Consider the following 15,632-nt stretch of genomic DNA (forward strand, 5'->3'; position numbering starts at 1 on the left):
GTATGCTTCTACTTCCTAGCCATCTCCGCCCAAGGAAACCTTCACCATAGAAAACCCTTTCAGGCAGTCAGTAACAGCAGCCTGTGTCTTTGGAGCATCACTCCCGCTTCTCAGCCTCCCTGCTATGTACCGCATTCAGTGGTGCTTTGTGAACTGTTGGGAGCTTTGGTAAGAGCAGAACAAACTCGGACATCAAGGGAAGCAGCTTACACTGCCGCACGGATGGATCAGATAAGCAGGAATGCTTTCATTGCGTTGCAGACTACAGACTTAACGTGAAAAGCCAGCAGTTAGAGCTCAGCTCTCCACCACCAAAGCGCTATTGCTCACTTGGGTTAGGGTCAGAATCTCCTTGCCTTTTTTTGATGTAAGGAAGCAAAGCTGTAACTGCTTCCAGCTTCTCACCTGGGTGACAAGGCACACTCGGGAGGGTAGGGGAGCCTGGACGGTGGCTTCTGCATTCCTCTTATTTTTCAAAGCATTAACTAGTGAAAGGGTCTGAGAAGACGAAATGACAAAGGAGCTACAACCACCAAGCACAGAGAAACCGAAGTACCAAGTTACTTACTGTCATGTGAGAGGGCAGTTATCACTGACACCACCAACCCACAGAACCAAAAATCCCTACATACCCCTTCCTCCCAAGGCAGAAAACATAGGTTTATCCATCTGTGGATCTACCCCTGATAAATTCCACAGGCTGTCGCTCTCACTCCAGAATAAAAACACCTGGTTCCATTCCAACGAGGGATTAGGTTTGTAGGAAGGAAGCTCCTTGTTCCAGAATCAGATGTCAACACACGAGCTTAAACCGGAACAGCTTCAAACGTCAACCAGCCCTAAAATGGAACAGCTCACACAAACCTGAATGCTTCCGTAACAGACACACATCTACAGTCACAGTGAGAATGACTTAAGACAGTAAATTCACTTTCACACTTGTTAATGTGGAAGTCGGTGGTGCCACAGCACAAAAGGAGAGAAAATACGCTCAGGTAAACAAAATGGTTGAACTAGAACAAATAATTTCCTTGGGAGGTGGAGAGTCTTTAATTATCCTCATGGAAGCAAATACACCCAAATTGCCTAGGTAATATCACAAATATATACACACATAATTAAGAAATAATTGTAATTAAATAATGTGACTGTAATTACACATTATTATTTTGGTTGCAGTCTTGAATCAATCGGTGCCAGCATTTGGGCCCTGCGCTGCAGCGGGCAGCCAAACCATCCCCCACACAGCTCAGAATTAGGACAGTCAAAGCGGCTTTAATCCTTCCAAGCCTGACCTCAAGCTCGGCCTTACCAGAGTGGTAGCTCAGCCACACAGCTAGCTGCTGTGCCACTGCAGAGGCTTTGTGGGCTGCACTGCATCTATCTGGCCCTACAAGTGTGGTGCTCGTTTAGGGCATGCTAGGAGAATGTGAGATGAAACGCAACAGATGGGGAAGCAGTAGGGTGGAAGAGGCTGTCTTTAGTCAATCATAATGGTTTGTTTCTTCCTAGCTTTTCTGAGTACTTCAAAGAAGACCAGAAATGAAAGCATCAACCTACAAAATCTGAGGCTGCCAGCTGCTTGATCATTAATGAAGGACCTGCCCAACGCAGCCCCCCCTACTGCAAGCAGAGCTGAAGCAGTTGGGAAAGAACAAATCCCAGACACAGGGAGATTATTTAAAAATGCTAAACCAGAATTTCCCTGGGAAATTCAGAGCTGATTTCGGCTGATATTTCTGCCATCCTTCACTATCAAGTCTGCTGAGCACATCTGTGGTTTTGGTAGCTGTCCCTGCAATGCCAAGAACTAGTAAGGCTACAGAAGTCAGCCCAGTGTTGCCAAGTCCTAGCAGGCTCTTTGTCCTCCAGGAATCTGCACGTACACTGTGACTCTTCCTGTGAGTGCAAGGTGAGGTTTTCACTACCACGCTAAGCATGGCTGTGCTGCAACAGTCCATAGTGTAGGGTTGTGAAAATGTCTCTTTTAGACAACCGATTTACCAAGTCTGAGAAGCTCCATTTCATACCAGTTTGAGACCTGGGTACATCTTTCAGATGTCTCCATGCTGTACCCATTTTTCCTTCCCTGGATCTGCTTCTCAATATATTTCTATATCCAAGTAACAGTTGTAATTTCTATGATTTTTTACAAAGTCAAGCTAGAGGAAACTCTGAAGTTCTAGTGTAGACTATCACCTACTTTAATGGAAGTGTCTAACACATCACCAATTGCCCACATCTTACCAGTCACCCTCAGCCAGAACGCCATCAGGCTTCTGCAAAGGTTAACAACATCTCCTCCAAGGCACGAATTCAAGTCTGTTCTTAATTGTGATTTTTCCTCAAGCATGACTTTGATTATAGTACTTAAACTTGAAAAACCGTCACATGCAATGCTGGAAAAGGGATCATCCAAAGCACTGGACTGCAAACTTCACATTCATAAACGTATTTAACACCAAGTATACTGTGTCAGAAAAATAACCTTCAAGCTAGTATAAAGATCACTTGTCAGTAAGTGCACAGTGGTTGTTTTTTCAGTAAAAGCACATGTAAATAGAAGCTACTCCAGCAAATCAGTCTGCATTTGCACCTTGCTTATGTTATCCTTTCAGTTCCCACAGCTGTGTCTGAAGGCCAATCTTACCTGGATATTTAATGGGGTTTACACAGAGGTTACAGCTGTATTATAAAAATGCTCTTCACTATGGATAAAAACAAAGCAAAGACACTAAGCACCACCTAGAGGAAGCTTTGAACAAACCATTTTTAGATTTTGGCAGAATATGCAAAACCCTGTACATTAGAATAAATACACAAAGTTTTTGCCAGTTACACACACTTACGGCCAAGCTCTTGCTGCCTGTGCCACCTACTGGTGCAAGAGACTCTTCCAACTTGCACTCTGCTTCCTAAAGACTGGCTCATCCCAGGAGCTGCCCAAACTGAGACAGCATTAGAAGATCCCAGGAATACCAGCTGTTTTCATAGAAGCAACCTTAAAACTGCAGTCCTTTGATCGCTGAATGGCCACACCAGCCAAAAACGATCAGGGGCAGATGATAAGCCCTGCACACGACCAAAACCTCAGCTACTTTCTCAATGCAGCAGCACTGAGCAGGTAAGAACAATCTGTTCCTCTGAGCATCCTGGCTTATTGCCTAGAACATCAATATGCTCCTAAGGAACTGACTTCATTTAAAAGCTTTATCAGACAAGAGTAAGAGAAACTGTTTCAGCCTATCTGGAAGCACGCCTAGCATTCCTGCTGCATGTCTCAAGGTACCCAGCAGGTTAGAACAGGAGCCACCCACAGCTGGAAGGATTTCTACTTCTCATTCTCAGTAAAGCCAAACCTCAATGCTGTGTGTGGATGCTTCTTGCTCTCTGCAGCTGAGATGTTTCCAAACCCTTCCACTCAAGACAACCAAAATAAATGAGATGGCCAATCCCCCAAGGGTCAGGTTATCTTCTCAGAGAAGCCGAAGAGCAGCAACTTGCCCAAGCACTTGAGTTTGCAGCAGCAACTTCTCAGTGCAGCTACTTCCCCCAGTAAGACCAGCCTGTTTCAGGTAATTAGAGCTTTCCACAGTATTCTATTTCAGACAGTTTAAGTACATAATTAAATACTCTCCTACACTTACTATTGCAGAGACAGAAAGACCAAAGCTGTAGTTTGGGGAGTGTGTCCTCTGCATTGCATCACTATGTGCCTTGGGAGAAAAGCTGCACTAGTTTCCAAGACAAGGCAACGGAATTCCCTATTGCCGAGGACCCACCCTCTGCTCCTCTCCTCTGCCTAATCCCATAAACAATGACTGAGAGCAGGCTCTCCTATAGTCACTTCTCACTCCCTTGTTAGCTTGCTTACTGCTTTACTTCCAGTTGTATAATCCAAGTTACTTTCCAGGAAAGCCAGTTCACACTTTAGCTCCTGAACAACTAGTCACAGAAATCTCACCGCAGCTCCCATAGCTCTGAGCTCAAAGCACAGCAAAGCTCATGGGTAAATACTGAGAGGTGTTATAATAAGGTTGCAATTAACCCTTTGCTACCTTCATCAATTATGATACGCTAAAAAGGCTTCTCATTAGCACTTCCATAAACACACTAAGACAAGCAAACCTGTAATCATCAGCCTCATCCACACCAGTATTCAGAGGATGAATTACAGAATACATCCTCCCTTTGCTATACCACAACTGACAGCTACTGCCCAGGAGCCCGAAGTCGCTCAGCAGGCAGTTCACAGCTCTAAACACTATTGAGAATTGCCCCATGGGTGATAGTTTATCTTTTCTTCCCTCTGTTCCTGAACTTATGCACCACAGAGGCAGAGGTAACTCAGCACCACAAGCTGAAAAAGAGTTAAGGGTGAGAGGGGTAAGAGGGAAGAGCACCGTGCGCTGTCCCAGACCCATAACTATCACCTCCCTCACACGGGCCATATGGCAGGATATACTCTCAACTCCATGAAGTCACACAAACACCAAAGTTTTAGAGAAACATTTATTATAGGGTTGCAGAATTTAGGCCAATATAAAGTCCCTTAATAAAACTCTCAAGTTCATCAACTGCAGGACACTAACTCTTCATTATCTTTACACTGCAGGTTTCAAAAAAAGGAACAATGCGCTGACTGCAGTAGTAACGCTACTTGCTCATAAAAAGTTGATCTAAAAAGTATATATAAGCCAGAGTAGTTTAAGGTTACAACTACAGTCACATTCACAAGTGAGCTATACCAGAACAGAGTCTTGAAATAGGAAGCTACAGAATAAACCAATTCATAACCAAAAAAACCTGACAAGCTTTAAGAGCAATTCTATCTGAATCTAACAACTAAATAGCACAAAACCAAACTAAGGTAGAAGAATTAAACATAAGCTCAGGGAAGGTTCCAAATATACATACGAATTCAATACAGTAATTGCACAAAAAGAAAACAGGGTAGTGTTAAAGGTTTATGCTGAGGCTGGATTTTACATGCTTCACACATGGTAGTTAAAATAAACCTTTAATGATATGGATCAGGTTCTTTAGCCAGGATGCGGAGTGCAGAGCTATTCTACAGAACTACACAAGATGTGCAAACCACAGATTGTTAATATTAATCATTCTGTGAAAGATTAAGGTGAACAGAACTGGTTCCAGCCAAGGAATTGGTTAACATTTTTATATATATATTTTTCTGCCATTCCCAGATTACACTAAATCAAACACATTCAACAGATAAACTGGTATTAGCCTTCTAAAAAAACCTTACTCAAATTTAACATTTACATGAGACAACTAAAAAGTTATACCAAGGATCAAAGAAAGCTGAAATGGTGACTTTGTCTTTTGAAATACAAGCAATACACAGAAAATGCATAAGGCTTTTGATTATCACTGCACATTTTAAGAAGTCGATGTCTAATGCTCAGACTTCTCAACAGAGGTGTGAACTAGTCACCTCTCATCCAACACCTTTCACTGTTGACAGATCTTTGTTTCAACAACGAAAGAGTTTTCAAAGTGTCTGATTGAATGACAGTTCTCCACTGAACGTTTCTGCAGACCTGGGGAAGAGAAAAGATGAGAACTTGAGTAAAGCAGAGCTATAACCCACCAGTGAGTATTTACAGGTTTTGTAACATTACGAACAGCAGCAAGATACAATCATGCAGTACACAGTGCTCCCACAACCAGGCACTGCCATCAGTGCTTGGTATCAGTTTGGTTTCTAACAAAGCACCTCCCACACTGTCAGAACAGTAACAACCGAAGTGGGAGCCATGTAAAAGCCCAGGGACAAAGCAAGCAAGCACTTTTTTCTAGCATCCCTGTCACGACCTTAGTTGTAGAAGAGACAACACTAAATAGCTTATGGCAGTTTCTCATAGGCCTGTTTAGCCATAGAGAAAAGGAAAAGCAGATTAAACTCTTCCCTGTAATTTCAGTAACTCAGAAAGGGTGTAGGAAAAAACCCTGGTTCTTTATCAGTACTTCCCCCTACTCGGGATGTAGTAATGCAGAGTGTGCTTCTATAGAGATGGCTTCACCTTGAGCCCTGTGAGGATTTGCCATGTGGCTTATGATCTCACTCAAGTTTTCCCTAACAGCATTAAAGTGATTTTCTCTATTTTGGGACATGCCAGATTGGATCTGACACAGGCAGTTCACCTGTAGCAGCTGTGAATCTTTATTCAGAGACAAGAACATAGCAGTCTTGCCATCAAAGACAAGCTGCTAATGCCCTCCAATGTACAACCATTAGGGAAGAAAGATTTATAGCTCAACAAGCAGAATTGTTTAGAGTAAGTAAAAGATGCTATCCACTGAAGTCTAGAAACACTAGCTCTTAAACAAAACCCAGTAGGGCACTACTTGGTTTGTAAGCACTTCAAATCCAGTCTGTCCTTCAATTCATCTCAGTCTTAACTGCCCGGACAAGCTACAAAGCTTCCAATGCTATCTAACCAGGAACATAACTGAACAGTCAGGATGACCTGTTGAGTTCCTCACATGCCTTCAGTTACAGCTCCACGCAAATGCCACAGAACCTGAGGTCAGTTTCATCTAACTGATGAACCCATGCATCCTACGAAATCCAAGAGCCAATGCAGCACCAGGGAAGCAAGACTACCTCTCCACAGAAGTTAAAGTTTATCCACTTCAGTCTTATTGTTTACTTGTGCATAGCTTGTACACATTAGAGGAAAAACATGCTAGAAATTTGACCCAGAAAGCAAGACAAGCCTTGCTCCTGAATAATCTTCTCCTCAGCAGCAGTCTTCCAGCTGACTAGATTTCCCACCCTCTTTCACCTTCCTCCCAAAGGCAAACAAGGTTACAGGACAGAGACAGTACCAAGCAGCATTATTCATTTACTAGAATCTTTTTATGCAAATATTCTGCTGTGAAGATGTCAACACGATGTTACAGTAAGATTATTTAATGAAATACCATAAACATTCTTTGCAGTTATTGTTTGTAGACTAGTCTTAGACACAGCAGCAATCAATTTAGACTTGTTCATAAAAGCATCTTCACAAAGCTAAGAGATACAAGCCTCTCTCCCCCATAAAGGTAGCATTTACTGTTTCTTCATGTGTCCTATGCTGTTAACTACAGACCAGTCTTCATGCTCCCACATACAGAGCCTTCTATCCAGCAACAGGATGTAGTCTCCAGCAAACAGGAGATGTGGCTCCTGATGCTGTAAGCTGTAACTGAAGAAACTCTTGCCCAAGATGAAAACCAGAGCAGAGAGTTCTGACAAACCAAACATTTGCATTCTGAAAGGCTGTGAGTGCCAAAGGATCTTTGTCTGGTGAGAGCAACAAACTTATGAAATGCTTTAAGAACTACAGTGAACTAAAATCCAGAGTACTACATTTCTGTACTCCAGGCCTGCTCCCACTATGTCGAACTACTGACACCTCAAATTCAATTCTTTTCACAGAATAGCAGGGAGTGGTGTGAGGAGATGGACAGCAAACAGAGCTCAGAAGTTCCTATGAAGTGTTCTTCCTCTTTCACACAGGAAGTCTGGGATGTCCAGAACTAGTTCAGTTACTTCGTTTTTTTCCAAATCAAGTGAACCAGAAGATAATGCTTTTACTTTGCACTCCTGCAACCCAGTTTTAGGTAGCAGGGACAAACTAAGCTGCACCTAGAGACTCACATGATCAGATGGATTATGTGAATTTTAAGGTCAAACTAATTTACAGTTTCAACCAAACAGAAAAATGTTGTAATCTCTAATCCCATAACTGAAACTCTCAGCATGTTTGAATGACACCACTGATACATACTTGAAGGTAGGGGAAAAAATACCTATTTGTTCTCTGATTAGTCTCAGCTCATGTTGAGCTCTCACAACTCCAGTAGTTGAAGTATTTACCCCTTCCATCCTAAAACAACAGGCTTGGTTTCTTACTGATGGGAACTCACCTGTTATCTGGTCTCTGCGCTGAAGTCTGAATGTCTCTTTTCCAACACAGAGCTGGTAGATGAAGATGCCCAAATCAGACACATTATCGATCTCCTCTGTAACCACCATTTCTTCACGGACTAGGTAAGTCTGGGGCAAGTAAGAGCCAGTCTAAAAGAGAAAAAAACCCTTGAAATACAGCATCCTGCTAAAAACAAATATCATAACATTTTTTTCTGCTTCAGAAGGTCTTCAGGCTCTAGATTCCAGCTTTACTTCTTTTACTTTACACAAAAGGTTTATTTGTATGCAACAGAAAGTCTGTAGTTAAAAGAAAAGTATTATAAAAGCTTCCATGTATGGGGCTACATATCTAATACAATCAAAGCTGCTCCACCTACAAAAGTCTAAACCAGAACATTACAGCACTATTGAAACAAATTCTCACCCCTCATGTCCAACTCAGAAAAAATGGGGGCAAGGACACACACTTAAAGCTTTATCTCCAGGAAGATTAAAAATTAAGACACCAAGTTAAACTACATGAGCCAGCCTCTAGCATCAGGTGCTGAGTTAATGACTTTTTTGAAAAGTACATTTGATGCATGATTTCTCAGTATTGCATTTAATTTGGAAGTAGCAGCAAGCTCTATCAGCTTGGCTTTTAAGTCATCTTGGAAAAAATAGTAGTTTTGGTCCCTGAAGAGTCACAGTGCTTGCAGTGAGCTCATAACTATAATGCCACTAAATGCCACTAAAACACAAGCACAAGTTAGCACTATTTTTTTCATTAAAACTCTCACGGGGCAAGGGAGCTTTCTGGTAGTAACTTTCAGGTTTAGGCTTTCCACAATATTTGGAGCTTTATCAAAGTCCTTTATAATAGCTAAATTTAACCGTATTTGCTAGTTGCTTTCAGCTTCCCTAAAGCTAGGTATTAATAAGAGCATTAAGCATGAATCTGATCAACATAATATACACTGACAGCTGGCCTTAACTTCAGTACAGTGACTGAGCCAGGGGGATTATGTACTTTGATGGCAAGAGGACTGTTCCAGCAAGAGGCTGTGGTTCAGGAGCAACACCCATTCTTATCAAAAGTGGTCTTGTCAGCATAACTACACAGAAAAGTTTCCACGTACCGCCAGTTTTGCAAAGAGATCCATCAGATTCCTTGGTGGCATAACTATGGATGTGTTCAGCGGAATCACGTAGCAGTTACCCAGTTGCAAGTCAAGATACGCAGTCAAAAGCTATTTTGAAAACAAGTTTTTAATTAAGCTTGACCTTTGGCTATTAGAACACAGTTCTACAAGGACTAAGAAAGACACTAACAGCTGAATATCATGCACAACAACTATCAAAGAGGTATGTTCAGGAACTGTCTAGTACAAGAACTTAACAGTCACCACTTCTGCAAACACAGTAGTTACAGCTCTTTTACAACAGGACTTCAGTACACAAGCGACAGCTGACTATAAAAGCTGCTGCTATCATAATTCTAAATTAGTACAGTTTATATTAACATAAAGAAAATATTTGGGAGTATGCTTTCATAACTGAGGAAATCCAACCAAGCACAGTGCAACGAAAAGATATCCAACTGCTGATAAACAATCATTCCCTGTAAACAGTTCTTCAGAAAAAGTCAAATCAGCATTGCTAGTGAGTGCAAAAACTGCAGAAACCAAGATTATCAACATATCTATTTATTATGACTTTGCATAGCAGTTAGCCAGAATCAACTGAAGTTCTTAAAGTTGCCTGAATCCTTTAAGTTATAGCAAAGTTTCTGTCAAAACAGCAAAGATGAAAACTAAGTTCTGCAAACACAAGTAGCGCATCTCAGCTGTGTGGTGTTCAATGCTACCGTTAAAGGCAGCACATACAGAGGTCAGTTCTAGTGCCTTTACTGCGATTGTATCTGCCCTGCCAAGGTTTGCTTCACAGCCTATGACAGCTTTTACAGCTAAGGATAACTGTTAATACTACCAACACAACTTTAGTAAAAAGTCAACTTAAAACCATCCTCTCCTCTTTGCTTTAGAGAAACTACATGCAACTAACACATTGACAGCAAGCTTTCAAGGTCTCAAGAACAAAATCCCTGAAGCTGTTGCAAATACCACCTGCTCCACAGTTTCTCAGTGAGCAACAAGACTATTTCTTCCTTACCCTTTCACACATACTCACCCTATCAAAGTCATGAACGATTGCTGCTGGATCGCTGTCTGAGAACTTTGGAACAGGGACATCGATGATGGCTATGTTATCATCCTCTCGAATGTCAGCTTCTTCAGCAATAGGCAGGAAATACGGTTCTACTGCACGATCACGATTTTCATTTTCAAAGTAACACATTTCACCACGGTACACCTTATGCTGAAAGTAAGAGCAAGAATAATTATTTTTACAGAAAAAGTTCCTTTAAAACTGGTATTTCTAACACTCATGCTATGACAAAGCACAGGTCTGTCACAGCTGGGGCTCTTATAAAGGACATCAAGATCTTCATGTCCCAGTTATTGAAGGTTTTCTATTACAGAGGTAATACATTTATAATTACACTTTTTTTATTCCGCAATACTTGAAAAAGAAAGAACTTTGACATTACCTTAGGCATGAAGTACTTGTAGATACAGGCTCCACCAACAACCACCCCTGCCAAGATGAATGCTAGACCCAGCAGAGTCAACAGACATCTCCCAGATGAGTTTTCACCTCCATGTGTGGCAATTTCCGGATCCTTTAAATAAAGGGAGATGAGAACTTAGGAGGCGTAGCTTTTTTGAATTTAGAGCTGTTATCTACTGCTTCACTTTGACCTACCATTTTCTATTTCTTATAGGTGTGTATTGAGAACTGCAAGCCAAGCATTATATAAGGAAGACTGTTACATGAAATACTACATCATATTAAGATCAGTTTTCAAACAGCACTGAAAGAGGGTATTTTCTTAGTTAGGAGATGCTTTCTAGACAAGCCTTTATCCAAAAACTGTTTGAGCCATAAGGAATTTAAGTAATTGTAACAAAGGATACAGTGCTGCAGCTGCAATATAGCACAAGGAAAGCAGGATTTGTAGAGCAAGGTCATTCTAAGGTACACATTGTTTTAAGGCCTTCTACCAAAAGGTTATTTCCTATCCTCCTCCTGCTAACAGAAAAAGCTAAGATGCAACTTTGTCTATCAGCTAGGGAGCAGACCTCTGACACAAGTCAAACATTCAGGTTTTCGAACTTGTAATAGGTACAAATCCACTACGAAAGAGAACCATTCATCAGCCTCAATACAGCTTTAAGTTATGCCAAGTAAAAATAAAGTCACCATGGCACATCCTACCTTGCAGCTTCAAAATACTCCTTCTTCCATCCAAGTCCTAGGGAAGTTTTGTTTCTAGTACCCTGAAACTTACCTCTCTAGTTCAAGGGTTTGTTCCACACCCAGCTCTCTCTCAAACAGATGACTGCATCCAAAGGAAACTACTACCATCACCATGTAATATGGTGGTGGGCTATGTAATACCAAGTGCAAAGTTAGTGGTGGTGTCTGAATGACAAGTTTAACCCTCAAGAGTTGTTTCAGTGCCTTTCTAGACTTCCAGGTGAAAAGCTCACACAATGCAGGCTGAGAAGCGACAGAAGTACTGTCAAATACTCAACAACCAGAAGAGACTTTCTCTTTGAGCCAACACACACTGGGTTTGGGTGTTAACAAGCACAAACAAAACGCAACCAACCAACCAAACACCAACAAAAAAAAAAAAAAACAAACACCCAACAAGCCAACTGACCCCAAAGTGTTAGATAATCTGTATGTCTGGCCAACTATGTGCCTTTAATGATTCGTGACTCTGGTATTGAGCACTTCGTTTTCAAGACCTGCTCTTTGTAGTGGTCAGGAAGAAAAGATTTCACAGCAAAAGATCTTTTCCTTTGTGTTGTTCCTACAGTCAGTAGCTAGATTTAGCACAGCAGCTTCCAAGGCTTTTCTTTATTTGGGTCTCACTATTTGCACTCCTGTAGAACACAATATACTTAAGTGACCTGTGATCACAAGCCACAGCATTGTTACAAAGGCTGCATGTATTTCCATGCTCAGCGAGACATAGCAATGTAGAAGTCAAATGCATCAGCTATGCAAGTACTGAAACAGAAAACAAGCTGTTTTGCAAAAGTCAATACTCCTACATTCCACACGCACATCCTCCAAACAGAAAAATGTTGATTCAGCAAGACAAACTGCTACAATTGGCTAGTTAAGCATTTGTCAGAAAAAAAAAAGAAGCCACTAACCAACCCACAAGCAAGAAACCCCACATAATTTTTACTTGAAACTTTATTTGAAGTCAAAATTATGCTACTTTATGTTGCAGTATATGAAAACCATCTTTCAGAGTTAACTGGCTTTTAAGATCAAGACTAATTATGTTCTCTTCACATTCTGTCACTTCCATCTACACCTTTCAGTTCAGTAACTTATCTAGCCTGCAAGTCTGCAGCAGATTTTGGCACTACAGACATCCCACAGCTTGGATGATGTCGACATGTAATTAGCTACACTTGCTCTACACGTATTTCAAACAAAGCAAAGGTATTTATCATATTAAGAAGCACTGTAGGCAGCTCGAATCTGAGAACAAAGAGTTGACAAGGCTGATAAGAGAACACAATACCAAGACTTCGCTCCAGTAGGTTACAAAGCCTCTGCTCAAAAATAAGTGATTAAAAGAACCACAAAGAAAAAGCAGTTCTAAAATGTGCTGTAAGCAAAGCAAACTAGGAGTAAGAGAAAAGACAAATCACTTGTGTTAACATCTGCATCTAGCTCAAGAGACACTGTTGACGCAGCCAGCTCCAAAGAAGCTGCAGGGAGAGTATTCTGCTCAAGTGTTTCATGCAGATATTCTAGAAGACTTTTTCCGTGCTGTTTCCACCAACATTAGCCATTAAGCTTGTTTGCTCTGCACAAATATTCCAGAAAAAGGAGACATTAAAAAATACTAGAACAAGCTTGTCTTGGAGGAAAATGGTGAACTTGATGGGCACATGAAGGACTAAGCCTTGAAGTCAGAGTGAAGAGTTGTTAAAAAACCCCACATACACATGTGCAAACACAGAGAATGCTGTGACAGATGTAACAAAACAGCATGCGTGACAAATTGAGAAGAGCAGCTATCAAGAGAAGAGAAGCAAAGGTTTAACTATATACTAGAACTATTATGCTCAGAATTTGTATGGTACAAGGCCAACAAAGTAGCTGATGAGTTTGTCCTACAATTAGCCAGACTGAGGATATTTTCAAATTTTAAATTAGTACTTGATCTACATTGTTTCCCTATTCTCCCCCCTTCCTTTTGATTTAATAATTCAGTGCTACTATGTTAACCGTGCACACATACAACTCCTACAGCTCAAGAGTCCTCTGAGCAATAACACCACCCTGCACCCCTTCCCCTTTTAAAGGCAGGCTATTTTAAGTGAGGCAGAAGATCTGTAGGCTGGAAAGCAGGCTGCTTTCCTGATTACACCTTAGAAGGCACAAAAAGGGGGAAAACAGGCACTAGAGGCCAACCCCACAAGTTTTATTGGGTTTTGGCCCTTTTAAATGTATTCTCTTACTCCCTGATTAGGAATAAATCAGTAGCTCTAGAGAAGGATTATGGGATGGGCCGAGTTTATTTACCAAGACGCTGATCTTCACCTCACTAAAATATCGAAGTCTCCCACAAATTTGGAAAGTTCAGTTCAAGTCAGCAATATGACAACTCGCGAGGAAGGAAAAGCCAACCTCAGGTTTCTATTTAAAACCCTTTATGGCAGGTTTCTTAATTTAAGCGAGACATACCAGAAACCCAGACACCTCACCACAGCGCTGCTCCAGCTCGCTGCCTGCGAGGGTTTCTGCGCAGGAGGGAGCGAGCCCTAACCCACTTTGTTTGCCTGAAGACGCAGTTGCGAACCGCCTCTTCCCTGGAGCCAAGCTGATGCCGAGAGCACGGCATTTACATCCCTGCGCCTTTCCCGAGGCTGGAGCCGAGCCCCGCAGCTCGCCGGAGCGCTGGGCTCACCCGCCTGCTTGCTGCGGAGGTTTAAAACCCCGTCAGGAAAAGAGGCCCTGGCACAGGCCCAGCTGCGAGATAAACACCCGGGCCTGCCCCTGCCTGCCGGCCAGCCGATGTCACGCCAGCCCCGCAGCTTGGCACCGCCCGTGGCCGCCCGAGCGGCGGCCGGGCTGGGAGAACAGCTGTGGGGAGGGAACCGCAACGCGCCCGGGCCCCCTCAGACCCGCTGCACCCGGCAGCCCCGCACTGCACCGGCCCCGAGGGCAGCGGCCCCTCTCATCCCCACACCGGGGGCACACCGCAGGGCGGCCGCCACCACGCTGGGAGCCTGCCCGGCGCCGAGCGCACCGAGCGGAGCGGCGGGGCTGCCCGCTGCCTTCCCCAGCCCGCAACCGCTGCGAGAAGATGGCGGCGGCGTCCATGTCCTCCTGCCACCACCTCCACCACCGCCGCCGGCCCCCTGCCCCGCTCCTCCAGCCGCCGCCTGGCAGCAAGCAAAGCACGCTCCCCGCACCTTATCGGCCACCAGCGCCTCGGCCGCCTCCTTCTTCGGCTCATCCTTCTGAGCGAAGGGGGAATTGAACGCAATCTTCACCATGGCCGCTCCTCCGCACCGCCGCCTCCCCGCTGAAGAGCCTCCGGGCGGCGGGGCGGGCCAAAGCGAGCGGGCCACGCCCCCTTCTCCCCGCCACGCCCCATCACGCCGCCGGGCACCGCCCCCTGCAGGCCGGGCGGTGCGCAGGGGCTCCCTGCGGTCAGCGGGCGGAGGGGCGCAGCCCGGCAGGGAGACGGGGCATAAACTGCCTGAGAGCCCCCAAAAGTTCCTTTTCTCTTTGTATTGGCGTGGAGCACCCTGCAAGAGGCGATCAGGTCCTCGGAGCTATGTGTGTGACCTGAGGCAAACCAAGGGCTGATCAGACTCCTGCCTGGAAAGACCCGCATCCTGAAACCAGCCTGGCATCGGGGCGAGGCTGCCTGTGCTGGGCAAGGCGGCGAGGGGACAGCAGTGGCGGCAGGAGGCAGCGTCTGTCACACGTTTCTCAAGCTTGGCTCGTGTTCTTTCCTTCTAGCTCCATGCACTATTCGTGCAGACAATCGTACAGACGCCTAATGCTCTGTTTTACACTAGGAACGCATCGCTGGTGAAGAGGAGGCATCTCGGGGCCACAATCAATATAGAATCATAGAATTCAGCGTGGTCTGAAAAGACCATGAAGACTACCAATCCCAACCTTTACCCCAGGACTCCCAAGTCCGCCACTAAACCATGTCACTAAGGCTCTCTAGCACAGGGATGGGGATGGTTTTAGTCAAACTGCCCCCCTTCTCTTATGAAATATGGCCTACGGGATCTTTAACAGCCAAGGAGACAGACAAGGCATCAACATTCATTTCATGCCTACAAAGGAGGAGAAGAAGAAAAGACTTAATGTATTAGATTGTCTGAAATTATCTTCTCCTTCGTATGGATGAAAGTGTGTGTCTGTCTCACGGGTATTTGACTTTACATCTCTAGAAAGAAATCTGGTTTGAATCTGGTGCCTACGCCATTGAACTCTTCCTCTCAGACAGCTGTAATTAAACAGAACTGAACACTGTGCAAATATTGCAATAACTAATTCCTCTAAGTGTAAGCAAGATGCAGCG

The 15,632-nt window shown here is 43.6% G+C and overlaps 1 protein-coding gene across 1 annotated transcript; it reads right to left on the reverse strand.

Moving 5' to 3' along the window:
- Positions 1-4,498: 4,498 nt before the first annotated feature.
- Positions 4,499-14,651, reverse strand: ITM2A (integral membrane protein 2A). Its single transcript, XM_065689475.1, has 6 exons — positions 14,500-14,651; positions 10,536-10,667; positions 10,115-10,303; positions 9,064-9,174; positions 7,942-8,092; positions 4,499-5,564 (listed from the first exon to the last, which is right to left on the reverse strand). Exons 1-6 carry the CDS (start codon positions 14,581-14,583, stop codon positions 5,476-5,478), a joined length of 756 nt encoding a protein of 251 aa, XP_065545547.1. The 5' UTR covers positions 14,584-14,651; the 3' UTR covers positions 4,499-5,475.
- Positions 14,652-15,632: the final 981 nt, after the last annotated feature.

This window comes from Lathamus discolor, chromosome 9 (assembly GCF_037157495.1).
Source record: "Lathamus discolor isolate bLatDis1 chromosome 9, bLatDis1.hap1, whole genome shotgun sequence".
Lineage (NCBI taxonomy): Eukaryota > Metazoa > Chordata > Aves > Psittaciformes > Psittacidae > Lathamus > Lathamus discolor.